This window comes from Podarcis cretensis (assembly GCF_951804945.1).
Source record: "Podarcis cretensis genome assembly, chromosome: 8".
In the NCBI taxonomy this organism is placed as follows: domain Eukaryota; kingdom Metazoa; phylum Chordata; class Lepidosauria; order Squamata; family Lacertidae; genus Podarcis; species Podarcis cretensis.
The window spans coordinates 93,743,358-93,759,994 of record NC_137177.1 but is presented as its reverse complement, the minus strand read 5'-3'; the positions used below and the strand labels follow the sequence as shown (position 1 = coordinate 93,759,994).

Below are 16,637 nucleotides of genomic sequence, written 5' to 3'. Positions count from 1 at the left end.
TTTGCAGTGCTTTCTAAGGCCCATTTGACTTCACTCTCCAGGATGTCTGGCTCAAGGTCAGCAACCACACTACCTGGGGTGTACGAGACATCCATATCTCACTAGCCACAGCTAAATCTGCAACAGCTGTGTTAGCAAACTCCTGAGCATACCTGGTTGGCTTCTCACCCTTCGTAGCTCCTCCTGATCTGCGCACCTGGCGCATCTCCTCCACTGTATCAGTGGAACTCACCTCAGTGCACCTGCTGTTTATAACAGCAACAGACTTAGTATCTATGGGGCAATGGGGTATCCTAGGAAAATGCACACATTCCCCCCCCCCTCTGCTCTGCACTCAACATCCCTAGTGAGTAAAATCAGCTTGGTATGAGGCTTTAGTACTCTGTACAAGCCTCCATACCACAGGAAGAATCTATGCTCCCTGCCTCGTGATGTCTCAACCCACATGTCAGACCCATCCATTGGCATCCTGGCTTTTTCCGGGTTTATCTAGTCACATTTACCATCAGAAACTGTCTGAATCCAGGGAAAGACCTTGCAAACTATGTTTGCCGAGCATATCGCTCTGTGACTTTGGAACCCACATGTCAGATCCAATCATTGGCATCTTGGCTTTTTCCGGGTTTGCCTTTTCACTGTCATCATCACCAATAGGGTGCTTTTGTAAAATACCCATATTGCTTCCCACTTTTGCTTTGTCCTGAGCACTGGTACATCTGACCATCTTCATGTCAGACAGCAGCAATCTGGGAGCTTCATGCTTACAACCTGCATGAAAAACATGGCTAACAGACAAAACATTACATGTCTCTTGAACCATTCCACCATCCCCTATGTTAACATTATAACATAGCAAGAACAAGCCATTTACACAATAAACATCACAATGTAAAATGTTGCTTTCGCTCTTCTGGGTTGTTTCACTCTGTTTGTTGCCATAAACAGAACAGCCACGCTGCACCAGCTGGGCTTCTTGACCTGGAATGAAAAACATGTTAGACATCACAGCGTTACAGCTTTTCAGTTCTACGATCCAGGTGCTATGTACCCCCAACGAATCTCCACTCAACTGGTGGATCGAATCCTTCTGTGGCGCACACCTGGTGAACCAGTCCCATCTTCCACAAAGGTGTGCCTTCACTTCAGATTCTAGCACAAGAGATTCTTGCACCTCTGCCCTGGAACAGTTAGTCACCATCTCTGCACTGAAGCTCTGTATCTCTGGCCTTACTTCATGTCACCTGTCAGAAATGCTGCAAACCTTCCTGGCTTTTGGAATCTGTCCAAACTTCTCACAGGACAAACTTTCCACTGCTTTCCACTGATTGCAGTGATGGTTGCGATGATGTCACAGTCAGTTCCCCTTCTTCTCCTTCCATTCTGGAGAGTCCTCTCCCCGAACAGGAAACAATGCAATTTTCCTCTAAAACGCCTCCAAACACAACTGGAGCTTTTGCTTTCAGGAACCATTGCCTCCCATATAATGTGGGCATCGGAGACAGCAAAGTCCACCTCTCCAAACTTCTCTGGCATCCTAGATAGCCTGTCGCCATCTTGGAATGTCCAAGTGTGTTGCAGATGAAATTCCTGCTGATCACACACTCTGGCTGTTGGCATCAGACACAGCATCAAACTGCTTTTTCAGCTTTGGGAACAAAATCACTGCTCCCCCACATTCCCAAACTCACAGGGAGAATCAGAAGAATCCTGTCTTCTCAAAGTTCATGCCTGCTACTTCAATGCAGCATTGGGGGAAATTGCTCCCTCCCCCATAGCTGATGTTTCACAAACAGCTATTGCCTTGGCAAAGCTTGCCGCTGCGCGAATCCAGCTTCATAAGCATCGGGGTATGTCCTCCCTTCTGTGGCACATAAATCAAGGCTACTTTCTCGGCAAAGACCTGCTGCATCAGGCATTCCCTCTATGTAACTCAGGGACTTGGGATTTTTTTTTTACCCCTCCAAAAGGTCCATTCTGCAGCTTAGTCCAAGCTGTTCTTATCAGATGGCTATAAATCAAGCCTTCTTCTGCCGGCTTGCCTTTTACTTTTGCTATTAGGCACAGGCTTTGCAGCTTTCCCCGCTTCCGTCTCTGAAGAGGCTTGCCTCACGCTGCTGGTTCCAGGAGACTCCAACCGGGACAAAAACAGTCCTCAGTTCTTGCTCTGCTGGCACTGGGTCTGTGGCCCTGATCCCTGGGCCCATGACTGTTGTCAGGAGCTCATCCTACTCTCGAGTAGGATCCTGGCAGAGACACGTACCCGACTGGCATGTTCTCTCCCTCCTGGTTGTTCGTTCGGGAGCTCCATAATCTTTCTTCTGCCCGAACATCACAGCGACTGATGACAACAGACATTGGCACACTTAGGGATCCGCAGAGTCTTCACAGCTTGCATGACAGACCTCAGCAACTCCGCATTTTGGCTAATCTACTTTATTTACATACACGGAGCACTGCAACATGGCTCCCCCTCTCTCTAGCATCACACAGCAAAGAGAAAGAACAAAGGACAATAGAACACAGTAACACAAACATCCTGTCTCCGTCACTTCCCACTCTGTGGAGTCAAAACATACACCGTCATGTGATAGACAAAAATCCCATGACTGCAATCATGGAGTAGGAATTCTAACAAACTGATCATAGCATAACTTGTCTTCCAGTAAAAGCCTCTCAAATACCTGTTGATGATAGAGACAATCATGTTGGAGAGAATTCAGCTTGATTTATTGGTCTATCTTGTTTTGCACAGCTGCATCTTGTCTTATAAATGGTCGTCCTCCCTTCCAGTTCCTTTCAAAAGCAGAGTCTAAATTTATGAACTTGAAAAGTCTCTTGGAAGGTCAATCTGGATTTTAATGTGTTACATCACAACTAGCACTTGGTGTAATAAACAAAATTTCACAAGATTGCAAATTGAGGCTGCTCTCAATTTGTTCGTAAATTTATTGTGGCATCTGATGCTCTTGAGCAGTTCACTGTTAATTTTAAAATTAGACCAATAATGCCAGCAGTAAAGAGGAGGAGGTGGAATTTAGATTCACCTAAAAGGAGGGGAGCAGGTGGCGGCAAGCCTAGGACTTGCCGATCAGAAGATCGGCGATTCGAATCCCCGTGACGGGGTGAGCTCCCATTGCTTGGTCCCTGCTCCTGCCCACCTAGCAGTTCGAAAGCACGTCAAAGTGCAAGTAGATAAATAGGTACCACTCCGGCGGGAAGGTAAATGGCATTTCCGTGCGCTGCTATGGTTCGCCAGAAGCAGCTTAGTCATGCTGGCCACATGACCCGGAAGCTGTATGCTGGCTTCCTCGGCCAATAAAGCGAGATGAGCGCCGCAACCCCAGAGTCAGTCACGACTGGACCTAATGGTCAGGGGTCCCTTTACCTTTACTTAGAGTTGCATGGGGATTGCCACTGCACACCCAGTGGAAGAAAAAACTCTTGGGTAAAGTTACAACAAAGTTATTCTAGAGATTGAAGAGCAACATTCAGAAATGACCAGAGACCTGGAGTGCTTGCCAGCCATCTCCTCCTGGCTTCAATTGGATCTACCACCCAGCAGAGACAGCATCCTCAGCAACTCTTGTAGCAGGACCCTTTAGAACTCTCCGAGGTCCTGTCTACTCTTTGTGTGATCTGGACTTCTGACCTGGATTCTGCCTGTTTTGCCTTTGAGCCACAAGCACCCACCATGCTGGGCAGTAGGAAGCTGCCTTATTCCAGATTAGTTTATCTGTTCATCTATTCCAATATTGCCTGCTTTCACAGCACATACTACCTGGTCTTTTTACCTGGAGATACCAAGGATAAAGTGGGACATTCTGCATGTAAAACACACACTCTGCTACAGAGCTACAGTCTCTCCCCATAGCCTGGGCTGTGGTTAGGATTGGCTAAGGTGCAAGATCACAAGGAACCTTTGTGCTCCCAAAGAAGCAATTCACATAAGCAAGTTGACTTATATGCAGTGAGCAGACTGCTGCCGTGACTACATATCCCCATCCTCTAAACCACATTTCTTGCCTTGCTGTAGGGAAATCATAGGAAGCTGAGGCTGAAATATTTGTCTTGCCTAAGGCCCCCTTGCAATGAGTGAGAGTTGAAAGGAAGGCCTCCTGCATCCTGTAACTCCCAGTGGATGCAGCTGCATTCAGGGACTGGTACAAGGTCATACCATGAACCACCCCCCTCGACTGACCAGGTGTGTGAACCCAGGTCTCTCCAGCCAAAGTCCAGCATGCCAATTCCTACCTCACCCTTTGCCAGCTCACTTTTCTCTGGCTGTCAGCTGATCCCATTAATTTGGTATATTGGGTTGTATCCAATGCTAGTCCTGTTCAGAGACGAGCCACTGAAACGAATAGGCATGGTTAACTTAGGTCCATTAATTTCAACGGCTCTACCCTGAGTAGAAGTTCCTTGGCTATACCTTTTGCTATCTACTCCTATTTGGGTATCCTGCCTTTTTCTTTGGCAGGGACTCAAGATGGCTCAGAGATAAAATAGAACCAGCTAAAAACTTAAGAAAAACCCCAATAATTAAAAACAATTAAACATTAATAGCTGTCTGTTATGTTTCTTTGTACTTTGAACTTTTACCACTACACTGCTGCTAAGTTCAACAAATAGCTTAGCTCTGTCAGAGGTGACTGAGCTATGATGGCTGTTTTCACACATGCAAAGTATACTATCACTTAAGTTTGCAGTCCCCAAACTGACAGGGAACCCAGTGATAGGGTACAATTATCAGAGGGGACTGTGCATAGATTGGGATGAAGCTGTGGCTTAAAGATGAGCTTGTTCGGCTATGTAGTGTCTCTCTCTGTGTGTGTTTGCTTGGGCAGAAACAGATATGCAGATGCAGAGAAATTTACCATATTTTTCTCTCTATAGGACGCACCGGACCACAAGACGCACCTAGTTTTTAGATGGGGAAATCAAGGAAAAAAATATTATCCCCCCCCCAGCCTCAAAGAGCAGCGGGGGAAGCCTGGGTTCCCCCTCCAGCCCCAAAGAGCAAAGAAGCCAAGACAGCGAGCGGGATCCATCCCGCTGGCTGTCTTGGCTTCTGCCATAGCCGCGCAACCTCTCCAGCCGGGAGCTAAACCTCTCCAGCGCGGCTAAAGAAGCGTGGCTAAAGAAGCCAAGGCAGCCAGCGTGATGCATCCCACTTGCTGCCTTGGCTTCCTCTTTAGCCTTGCGCAGCCTCTCCCGGCTGGAGAGGCTGCTCGCGGTTTGGCAATTCCCCCACCTACCGCAAAAGCCCACAGGAGCCGAGCACCCTTTAAGGAGTGCGCAGCTCCTGCGGGCTTTTCTACAAGGAGGGAGAAGGGACTGACTGGCCGCGTCAGTCCCTTCTCCCTCCTGGGGAAAAGCCTGCAAGAGCCGTGCGAAGCTTGTGTGCGGCTCTTGGGGGCTTTTCCTGCCTGCCTCCCCCCTGCATTTGCTCCATAGGACGCAGAGACTTTTCCCCTTAGTTTTTAAGAGGGAAAAAGTGTGTCCTATGGAGCAAAAAATACGGTAATATAAGAGCATTCACAGATGGAACACTCCAATTCTAACTGGGCCAGTCAGAACTAAATGATCTCTCCCTCATCACAGCAGGTCACATTCGTGTTCACATACGGAGAGATTAACTTTACTATTAATAATCTTCTAAGTAAAAAAGGGAGATAAAGCCTAGGCAGAAGGCAATTTGAATATTTAAAATGTTTTATATCATTTTAAGGTGATAAAATGAAAAATCTTGTGCTAACCTTTTTTGCCAGCAGCTGCAGAATCTTGATGATAAGTCCCATGAGGATGACAGCAAGACACGGTGGTTGGAGAAGGGGCTTTATTTTTAAAAAAGAAACATATGGATTTGATCTATTCTTGTCTTTTTTTAAAAAAGCTTTTTGGTAAAAATATTCCTTTAATTTTTTTTTTACAACTGTCTAATGTTTATCATAGGTAAAAATAGCCACTTTCTGTATATGGCAAGAATAAAAAATAATGTTTTACAAAGAGCATCCCACCCATCTAATATAGTCCCAGTTAGGGCACCAAGCACAGTATCAGCAGGTGGCATTCATATGCAGAAAGAGTCTTGCATAAGCTGGGGGGTGGGACTGCTGTTACTGTGGGACTTACACTAAATAAGGATAGCACATCTGCTCATCCTGTATATTTCACTATACAATAGAAATGTCAGAATGTCTTTGTGCAGCCTCAAATAGAGGATTTGTAGTGCTGCAACACAATCTTGGATTTGCTTGAGGCCAAGGTGTGTTAGGGGTGCAAAAGTAAATGCATGTTGCACAACAATGGGGGGGGGTTGTGTGCAAGAGGGGAGTTGCACAAAGGAGTAGAGAGGAGGATGCATAGGCATGGGGGAAAGTGGAAAACGAGTGCCAAGCTGGCTGCAAGCAAAATAGAAAAGATAGGTGACATCAGTAATGGAACTGGGAAAGTGAAAAGTGAGCTTCATAGTTGCATGAGTTGAGAAGGGGAAGATCTAGGGGATTAATGTGGGGGGTGGGAATGGCAGGAGGGTTGGTGAGAGGAGCAAGCAGGGCCACAGCCTCCAGTCTGTCAACAGACATTTATAAAAAGCCATCACTGAAGTGAAATCTGTGGATTTGGTAGGTTTGCCTTTAAATTTGAAAGGAGTCAAATTGCTCCCCATCTCTACTCTGAATACCAGTAGCTGGGAATCACAAGTGAGGAAAAGTGCTGTTATACTGAAGTCCTCCTTGCAGACTTCCCAGAGGCTGCAGGATCATAAACTCACAGAATCATAGAGTTGGAAGGGACCACAAGGGTCATCTGGTCCAGCCCCCGGCAGTGAGGAATCTGTTGCCCAACGTGGGGCTCAAACCCATGAGCCTGAGATTGAGAGTCTCAGGCTCTACTGACTGTGCTATCTCTAGTCTTGAATGCTGGACTAGATGGAGATTTGGTCTGAACGACCAGGGCTCTTCTTACACAGTGTTAAGAAGATGTTAGCTTAAGACTCCTCCCTCCTCTCTCCTAGCATTGCTGGGAGTCTTAGGGGAAAAGTTCCCACTGGCAACCAAAAAGCTACAAGCCACACTAGATGGGGATGATTTCAATTCCAATCACAGTGGAGGAGTAAAGACACCCATCTCCTCTCCCCATATGCTGCCTTCTAAATAAGAATTGCCTGCCCTGTAATTAATGAAGGAAAATCAAAGTACATAGCTGCCTCCTAAATATTAAGCAGTATCTTTCCCTGTAGATCTGAGAGGAGAGAGGGTGCCTATGCAGCAGAGATGTTCCTTAAGCTCTGTAGACTTGGGATTCTTTGGGACTTCAAAATGTCATTTGGCAGCCCTTTGAGCTGGTTAAGCAGACTGCTAGTGCAACTGAGTCAAAATTGGAGTCAGGATGTGCTATTTTACCCATGACAAGAAGCAAACTATTCTGCACTAAATGCAGTTTCCAAACCATCAAAAGTAGAGTGTATTTCAATCATCCCAGTGGGAAGCTCACAAAAGCACTGATGACAGAGGTCCAATCCTGGTCCAAGATTTCTGCCTTTACCAAACTTTGCCCCACTTTCAAACTTTCCCATGCAGCGTCTAGTTGGGCTGGATCTCTCAGCAGCCTTTGATACCATCAACCAGACATCCTTCTGGACCATCTAGAGGGGCTGGAAGCTGGGGGCACTGTTATACAGTTGTTCCTCTCCTTCCTCCTGAGCTGTGTCCAGAAAGTGGTGTTGGGGGGATGAGTGTTCGAACCCCTGGGCCCTCACTTATGGGGTGCCTCAGGTACCATTCTCTGCCCCATGCTTTTTAACATCTATATGAAGCCACTGGGAGAGATCATCAGGGGGTTTGGGCTGGGTGTTCATCAGTATGCGGATGATACCCAGCTCTACCTCTGTTTTTAATCAGAACCAGTGAAAGCAGTGAAGGTCCTGTGTGAGTGTCTGGAGGCGGTTGGAGGATGGGTGGCGGCCAACGGATTGAGGGGGTGGGCGGGGGTGGGGGACTCCCTGGTCCTGAATGGGGTAACTGTTCCCCTGAAGGACCAGGTGCGCAGGCTGGGAGTCATTTTGGACTCACAGCTGTCCATGGAGGTGCAGGTCAATTCTGTGTCCAGGGCAGCTGTCTACCAGCTCCATCTGGTATGCAGGCTGAAACCCTCCCTGCGTGCAGACTGCCTCACCAGAGTGGTGCATGCTCTGGTTATCTCCCGCTTGGACTACTGCAATGTGCCCCGCCCCCGTACTGCATGCAGGTTTTCTCCTTGATTGTGTGTGTATGTGGCCCCCCCACATACACATGTGGCAGGCTTATTTTTTAAGGGCAGAGTAAACAAATAGAGAATGCCATGCCTTTAAAATGCTTCTTTAAATCTTGACCTGTGCTAAACCAGTTAAATCAAAAGAGGCACTTAAAGAGGACATCGTGAATCGTGAGGCTGATATCAGATTTATAAAAGAGGATTATGGTAGTTAACACTCTTTCCCATATTAAACAGCTTCTAAGAAACTGAAACTTTTTTTTTAAAAAAAAGGTTTTATAACACCCGGCACTAACAAATCAAATAGCTTTGCAGATATTAATTAATAATTCACCCCATCACTTCTTCTGCTTTATGCATTGCTTCATCCAGCAAAAGCCGAGAAAGAGCAGAGCCACCAAGGAAAAGAAGGGTGGAGAGAGAGAGAGAGAGAGAGAGAGAGAGAGAGAGAGAGAGAGAGAGATGGGGGTAGGAATGCCCTCTAGACATCTTTTTTATTGTGTGTTCATGATGAATTGTGCCCATCGTGGTCCTGGGTCAGTTACACCTGACCCCATTTTCAATACTGTTGGTGCCTGAGAAAGTTTTGGAGAGGACATACCACTTTGTTTCTGTTACATGCCCTGTCACTTCCTGATTATATGCTGCAACTTTTCATACCACAAATGTTCCTGGAGGTTCCGTTCTTTTTATCCCACTTTTGCTTTGCCTCACCATAGGGCAACAGTGCAGACACATTGGGGGATGCATCCCAGAACAGCTAACAAAGGGCAGTGATGTGTCAATGGTCCAGTATAGATCCACCAGTGATGCACAATGAATGTCTCCATGACATGTTATTGCCTACACCAGCAGAAAAACACCCATCTGGAGGGGCCCTCATGTAGTCCTGAAGAGAGGAAGTAGCTATATTAGTTTATAGAGTATTTATTTCTCAAGCTCCTCTTACACAAGGAGGCAACCTTGAGCTAGTCACTGTCTCTCAGCCTAATCGACCTCCAAAGGTTGCTGTGGGGGAAGATGGAGGAAGGGGACCCAATACGTGTCACCTTATGCTCCTTTCAGGAAAGATGGGATATAAATGGAATAATCATCATCATGCATAACACTTAAGGCAGCCTTCTCCAACTTAGCACCCTCCATATGTTTATTGGATGGAGCTCAAAATATCTAGAGGTCACTAGGCTAGGGAAGGCAGGTCCACGGAGGCTCTCTCTCAGAAAGTTGTTCCAAAGGAGAACCAGGAGTTTATATGGAGCATCTTGCATAGTAAATTGGAAACTGGATAGTTTTCTTTCATTTTGGTTGCCAACTTTGCCCCCTGCCGATGTGCTTGTAACATTAGGCTGCCATGGATCTCCTCCTTCAACCCTCATGCAAACAGATCTTGTTGGCAGGCTACTTTGTGAACTTAGGCACTGTCCCTCCCCACCCCCTCACTCACTTCTCCAAGTGTCCCTCAGTATCTGTAGAATAGTGTTTGAAAATACAATATTTGAAAGATTGTCTCTCATTATATACTCAACTATTTGCTGCACTCTGCAGGTGAGGGCCTTCTACAGGTACCATTTTATCAGGCAGTCCACAAAATGCAGGACTTGGGCCTTGAGTGTTGTGGCATCTGCCCTTTGGAACGCCCTCCCCTTGGAGATTAGGCAGGCGCTGCCTCTGTTGCCTTTTCAGCACCTGCTGAAGACCTTCCTCTTCCCACAAACCTTTTAAGTAGAGATCTTTCCCAGTCTGCACCTGTACTGAAATGGATTTAAGTTTTTAAAAATGCTTCCATTCTTTAATCTTTTGTTGTTTGCCACCTGAGGCTCCTTTGAAAGGAATAAATAAAAATAAATAAACAAACTTGCTGCTGGCCACGAATGTGAAAGAAGAAACTAGGGCAAGCACAAAGTCTGATGCAATGCTGGAATATTAAGTTTATGGCCTAATTTACCAAGTTCCCCACAAATCTGGTCAAAGTAGCACCAATCTTTATCACTCAGCTTTACGTATTGTTTCCGCTTAATTTCTTATATTTCTATATTGCTTCACGTAGCCAGAGATGTCCTCGTATGATTTATCATAATAAATACAATCTGGATCCCCTTGAGTTCTTTAGCTGGCTTCTCTGGAAGTAGCCATGTAAGAAGGGATGAATCTATCAATCTCTCATTTTTCCCATCTTAAATTCAGTATAAAAAATCCTCTCATGAAAATTCATCAGCATTTCACTGCTAATTTTCCTTTATATACATATTTCTGTATGCAATTTCCCCCAATATGCAAGTTTTCAAAGCAATTACCTCTAATATAAAGCATTTTTATTTTCACTAATAGGCATTTTTATGCACATTTTACCGTATTGCGTGCATTTCTGTATGTAGTACTTGACCGGAGAACTGTGTTGTAAAATTTTGAGATAAATTAATTTTGGAGGATGGCTGTGTTTTGGTTCAGAAGGACCTCTAAATGAGAATTGAATTGAATTCCCTCTCCCCAAGGTACTCGTAATCTGGGGAATCAGGTTCGCGTCTCCGCTCCTCCACATGCAGCTGCTGGGTGACCTTGGGCTGTTCACACTTCTCTGAAGCCTCTCAGCCTCACACACCTCACAGAGTGTTTGTTGTGGGGGAGGAAGGGAAAGGAGAATGTTAGCCACTTTGAGACTCCTTCGGGTAGTGATAAAGCTGGATCTTACAAAAATGCCATAAAGCCTCTAGGATTCCTCTCATCACAAGGGAATGAACCTTCATACTGCCTGGGCATGGAGTTATAGGTGCAATGGCATCATTATTTAATTAAACTGATGAAATCCCAAATGTTAGATTTGGGAAGCGATGACTATTTCTGAAGAATGACAGCATTATCAAAACTGGAGAGGATGTTTCATATAAAATTAAATACAGCTGGGCCTGTAAACATTGTTCAAGTGACGCAACTCATTGGGAAAACAAAAACATTTTTTCTTGTATTGCTCAGGGACAGATTGTTACAAAACTTTGAAGCTTGTCAACAGGCAGAAAAAGCTGTCAGTTGGTAGAATTAGGGTGAGATTCCCCCACCCCACCCGGTTGTTGTTACTTAGATCCTCTGGCTATTAGAGCAAGAGAAATTGACTTGGCAGATGTGAAAACCTTTGGGGAAAATTCAAAAGAGATATTTGTGCTGGATTGTAATCGGAAAGATGCGGCAGTTCTTTGCAGTACCACCCAGAAATCTTCACAGGTCTCATGATCAAGCAAAGCATTTGATTTTTCTGGAATGTGGACATATGCTACATGCATAGAAAGTTATGTTCTTCAGGGGGATTTTTACTTATTCATTTCCACTTTTGGTCTTTTTTTTTTAAGAGACTGAATAAAAGAAATTAGGAATAAGCTGAAATGCCTTACATTATTTTGGGTTCATTTTAGTTAATACTGGAAAATATGGTAGCCATGTGTCTTATTTTACTAAGAACTGCCTGTTCAAAGGCTGTCCAGTTCAAGTCTTTCCTGGCTTGATAAATAGTTTTTTATCACAAGTGTCCATTTGTTATGGTCTTAGTATTGTTTCAAAAGTTTCTGTGTTTTTAACTGTTTTCAATTATATATAAATCTAATTGAGATGGTGTCTTAGAAGGTGATCAATAAATTAATGACACGGATGATAATGATGAGGATAATAATAATAATAATAATAATAATGCTTTCCATTTTTTATTATATCACTGCAGTTATGAGGCAAAGGCTTTTCAGCTAGCCATCCACATTGTGGAAACCCTTTCTCAGGGACACTTGACACATCTGCTCTGTACTAGTTTTTAAGACGCTATTTTACACCAGTGAGCAAAACTTAGTTTTATTAGATTGCACTGAGATCTTTCTGACATGTGCGCTCTCTCTCTCTCTCTCTCTCTTTTGTTGTCCAACATTTTGCTGCCTCAGGTCCTAAGAGTCCCCTTTCTTTTCAGCATCCCTCATTTTCCTTCTGATTGGCCCCATCACCTGCTCCTAAGAGCTATATTGCTTCTGTTCCCATTGTCATAGGGCCCATCCACACTTCCTCTTGTACTGCCACTTTTCCCTGGGAAAACCCCACTGTTTACCACTGTATTGGGATGAATGCCAATCCAGTTTCTTCCAATTCATCAGGGTACTTTCCCGGGGAAAGTAGAGGGGCAAATGGTAAACCACTCAAACTCATGACAAGTGGAAGTGTGGATGAGCCCATAGTTGGCCATGGAACACCAGGAGCAAATCAGGGTTGATATGACTAGATAGAGGTTGTTGCTGCCATCCCTCTGTCTTGAGAGACAATGGACTGTGCCTCCAGGGGTAAAGTCACACCACTCTGTGATCTCCTCGATGTGCAAGTCTGGGCTGTGTGGATGGAGATTCTGGGCTGACCAAACAGCAAGACACCCTTTTTGGCCTCTCTGATGTGGTCCAAAGGAAAGCAGAATGTTTGGCACCAATGTTTGCCACAGTTGCTGGAAAGGGGCGCACACGGCGCCATCCAGCCATCTTAGGGATGCCACTCTGGATTTGTGGAGGGTTTACTCCTGAGCCTTTTCTTCTCCTGAAGATACCCTGCAAGGCAGCAGAGGTTAAGGAGCAGAGTTCTCCTTCTCCTAGATGGGCTCCCTTCCCAGGTGGACAAGCCCCACTTGTCCCTCACTTCCTGGGGAGGGCGGGATACAAATTAAAGTTGTTTATTATGATTATGATTATGATTATGATTATGATTATGATTATGATTATGATTATGATTATTTACAGCACATGCAGAAACAACCTTCTTGACTGCTGGACCCACTATTGGTCTCCTCTGCTCAATCTGCCAGCACCTGTCTTCACATTCAGGGAAGTCTTTAACTCACCAAGAGTTTGAAACCCATCGGCTTCCCTCACCTGGTTTAGCCGGCCAGTCAAAGACATTCCCTGGGGTGTGGCTGCTGTCACCTGCTGACAGCTTCCTGGAGCCGCAGGTGAGAGCTGGGAGCAGGGTGAGGACAAACTACCTCAGAAGGAGAATGACATGTCCCCCACCAGAGGTACTACCCCTCCCCCAACACACCATACACCCCTATTGACTTGAGTAGACTTGGATCATTCAAGGCATTTAATACGAAGGTGCTGGGCAGGAGCTCAAGACTCCCTTGGCAACCACCTGTGCATCCCAAGGGAAGGTTAAAGCAATGGGCAGCATAGTCTCAAACCACTCTAACATAGAGGAAAGAAGCCCAGGAAGCCACTTCATGTTGCAGTTGCAAGAGTTTTGCACCAGAGGGCGCTGGAGAATAAGGCCCACGGGGGTCTCTCAGTCAAGGCTGTTGGTTTTTCTGGAATAAGACATAAAAGGAAATTCTGCCCGAGGCGGGAGACGCAGCAAATAAAAGAGAACCACCTATTTCCATCTCACATATAATCATACTGTTAGGAGTTATGTTGCTAAATTTGCTGCCTTGGGGCAGATGAGAGGATAATGCTTCAATCTCTGTGTTTTACATATATTCTGAAGAACACTTGTGGCATGTGCTTGTTCCAGAGGGAAGGATGCCACCCATTCAAGAAGGATTTAATAACAGGAGATTCATCTAGAAACTCAACCTGCATTTTGTGGAGCTCAGGCAGGGAAAGGGGAAAGGAACACAGTACATTAAAAAAAAACTATATATAATGTAGCACTAGGAAACCCTTCTGTTTTCAAATCCCTTTAGTGAGACATAAATGGATAAAACATTCCATATTTGATGGGCTTCCAGCTAATAGTACTTGACTGCAGGAAGTTAAAGGGAAAGGGGAAAGCATGTTTCCCCAACTCAGGAGATGTGTCTTGTCTAGATTTTACATAATTAAATTTTAGATTTTACATAATTAAATTCAGCGGAGAAGGAAGGGAATTGGGTGGGCAGTTCCTGTAAAAATGAGGAATGAATGGGCCTTGGCAAAAGTGGCTGCAGACCCTCCCCCCCCCCAGGGAGACCTCACCTGTGGGATTTTGTGGGAACAAGGTAGAAAATGGGCCATATTCTTCAGTCTGCAGCCGTCCTAAAGTAGGATATTCTAGACCAAGGGTGCCTAACCTGTGGTCTGTGGGATGCATAAAGCCCCATCAATGGTTCATTAGTGGCCCCGGGCAAGACCCACCAGAAGTGTCTGAAGGCAATTCACACATAGGAACATGCCTTATACTGAGTCAGACCACTGGCCCATCTAGCTCGGTACTGTCTGCACTGACTGGCAGTGGCTCTCCAGGGTTTCAGATAAAGGTCTATTCCAGCCAGCCCAGGGATGTCAAGGATTTAAGCTGAGAGCTCCTGCATGCAAAGCAGATGCACCACGACATCAAGGAGTATAGGAAGCCGCCTTCTACTGAATCCAACCACCAAACTAAGCCTTGTCTAAGCACTGACTGGCAACTCTCCAGGGCTTGAGGCTGGGTCTCTCCCAGCCCCACCTGGAGCTGATGATTCATTTACATTTATTATCTACTAATAATAAGGAGCCTGGGCTGATGAACAACAAGTGGTAAGGTAATAAAAGCATCTTGAAAACAATTGCTGTACACATGCAGAATGAGAAAGAGGAAGGTCTTGTATGCACTGAAAAGACAACAAAGATGGCACTTTTTGGATATTCAAGGGGAGGGCATCCCAAAGGGCAGGTGTCACAACGCTAAATGCCTGATTTCTACATTGTGTGGAACAGACCTCCTAATAAGATGACATCTGCAGGAGGCCTGAACCCTCTGCATGCAGAGCAGATGGTTTACCACTAAACTACAGCAGCCCTTTCCCAACCATTAGGAACATAGATACATACCTTCCAAGTGTCCCAGAATTATGAAAGCCTTCCCAGCTTCTGATTTGATCCCAGAATGTCCCTATTTCGCCAAGCTCAGGGAGGAAGTTGAACTGGTGCTTGTCCTGAGCAACAGCAGTGGCAGCAGCAGCTGCGGCTGCGGTGGAACCTCTCCATGGCCTCCTCCCTTGGGCACCTTGTGGCAGATGCTGGAGAGCAGGCGAGGAGGAGGAGAGGCTGCTTTTGCTGCTGACGCCCAGTCTCGCATGAGGCACCAGCCCTGAAGTGCAGACAGAAGGCAGGGCTGCCCTGGGCGGGAAAAATGGGGCAGCAGAGTGCAGTCTTGATTTTCTTTATTTAAAAAATGCTTTGTGTGTCTGCATCTATTTCTGCCCCTTTATAAGATTAATTTAGGAGTGTGTTTTTTTATTTTTGTAAATCTACCAAAGAATCAAATCAAATCAAGATGAAGGGTTTTTCTCAGGATGGTGAAGGGGTGTGTGATGTATCCCTTTGGACTAGTGGTGGCAACATTTGCCCTTCTTCTGATAGGAAATGCTTTGCAGGGGACAATGACAAAAAATGGGGGTCAAGGAGGGTCAGTTGTGGCCAGGGGGGGAGTGAGAAATGCCCCTATTTTCATCTGACGAATGTTGGAGGGTATGTAGATAGGAAGCTGCCTTGTACTGAATCAGAGCCTAGTGGCACCGCCTGGCTTTCCAGGTTTCAGACAGACTTCTCTCCCAGCCCCCTGTGCTTTTCCACTGAGCCACAACTCTTCCTCAGTATAAGAAGCACATAACTGGAGGCAAACATCACTCACTCCTATGAGGCAGCAGACCTCATAGATCTCACATCAGATCCCCAGGAAAAGAGAGACAGACAGACAGACAGATGGAAATCACTGGAATCGCATGGAGCCCTCCCAATGGCTTGCTACATGGACGCTTGGAGGACTGGGGAGAGCACACAGGGGGTTCCCACGTTGATGCTTTTAGAAAACCAAAGGCTCTTACCTCTTAACTCGCCTAGATCCAGCGTCTTCCCTAGTTGCTCTAGTAAATCTGCCCTGGCCGCATTCTTTTTGTGCTTCTTCCCGTCATAGTGTTGCTGTGCCATCATTGGGTTATTAAACCAAGCCGTGCAGAGCTGGCAGTACCTGTCAGAGTCTCTTCTCTGATGGGGCGCAGACACCACAGGAGAACTATCCAGGTGTGACTGCTTTAGGGAACTCAGGTTGGCCTCTGCAAGTGAACAAAAGCAGGTCAGGTGAGCTGAATAAGAAATAGTTTTATTACATAATTATGCCCAACAGGCATTCTCACCTTTAGCTACAACAACAACAAATTATTTATACTCCAACAATCTGGCTGGGTTTCCCCAGCCACTCTTTCTCACTCCACTTTCTCACTCCACTTCCAGACCTACCTCCAGCCTCACTTCCTAAACTAGGTAAGGGAGGTTCCCTTAATGGTTTATCTTTCACATTTATCTTCATAGTGGCCAATGGCAACGATAATTGTAGGGTGCATGCAGCCATGTGGTGAGCACTCATCATCTGTGGCATCTTGCCACTAGCAGAGGAAGAGCCTCTGTGGTCAGACAGGG

At 45.7% G+C, this 16,637-nt stretch overlaps 1 protein-coding gene across 3 annotated transcripts in view; it reads right to left on the bottom strand.

The window, feature by feature from the left end:
- The window catches only part of ZMAT4 (zinc finger matrin-type 4), a 284,724-nt gene that overhangs the window by 60,547 nt on the left and 207,540 nt on the right, over positions 1-16,637 (bottom strand). For 2 of the 3 annotated variants that reach the window (XM_079989032.1, XM_079989031.1), the window contains exon 5: positions 16,046-16,273. In XM_079989032.1, the coding sequence (XP_079845158.1) occupies positions 16,046-16,273 (228 nt within the window). Of the gene's footprint in view, positions 1-105; positions 769-16,045; positions 16,274-16,637 lie in introns of those variants that run through there. The other variant, XM_079989030.1, reaches the window with a different exon arrangement.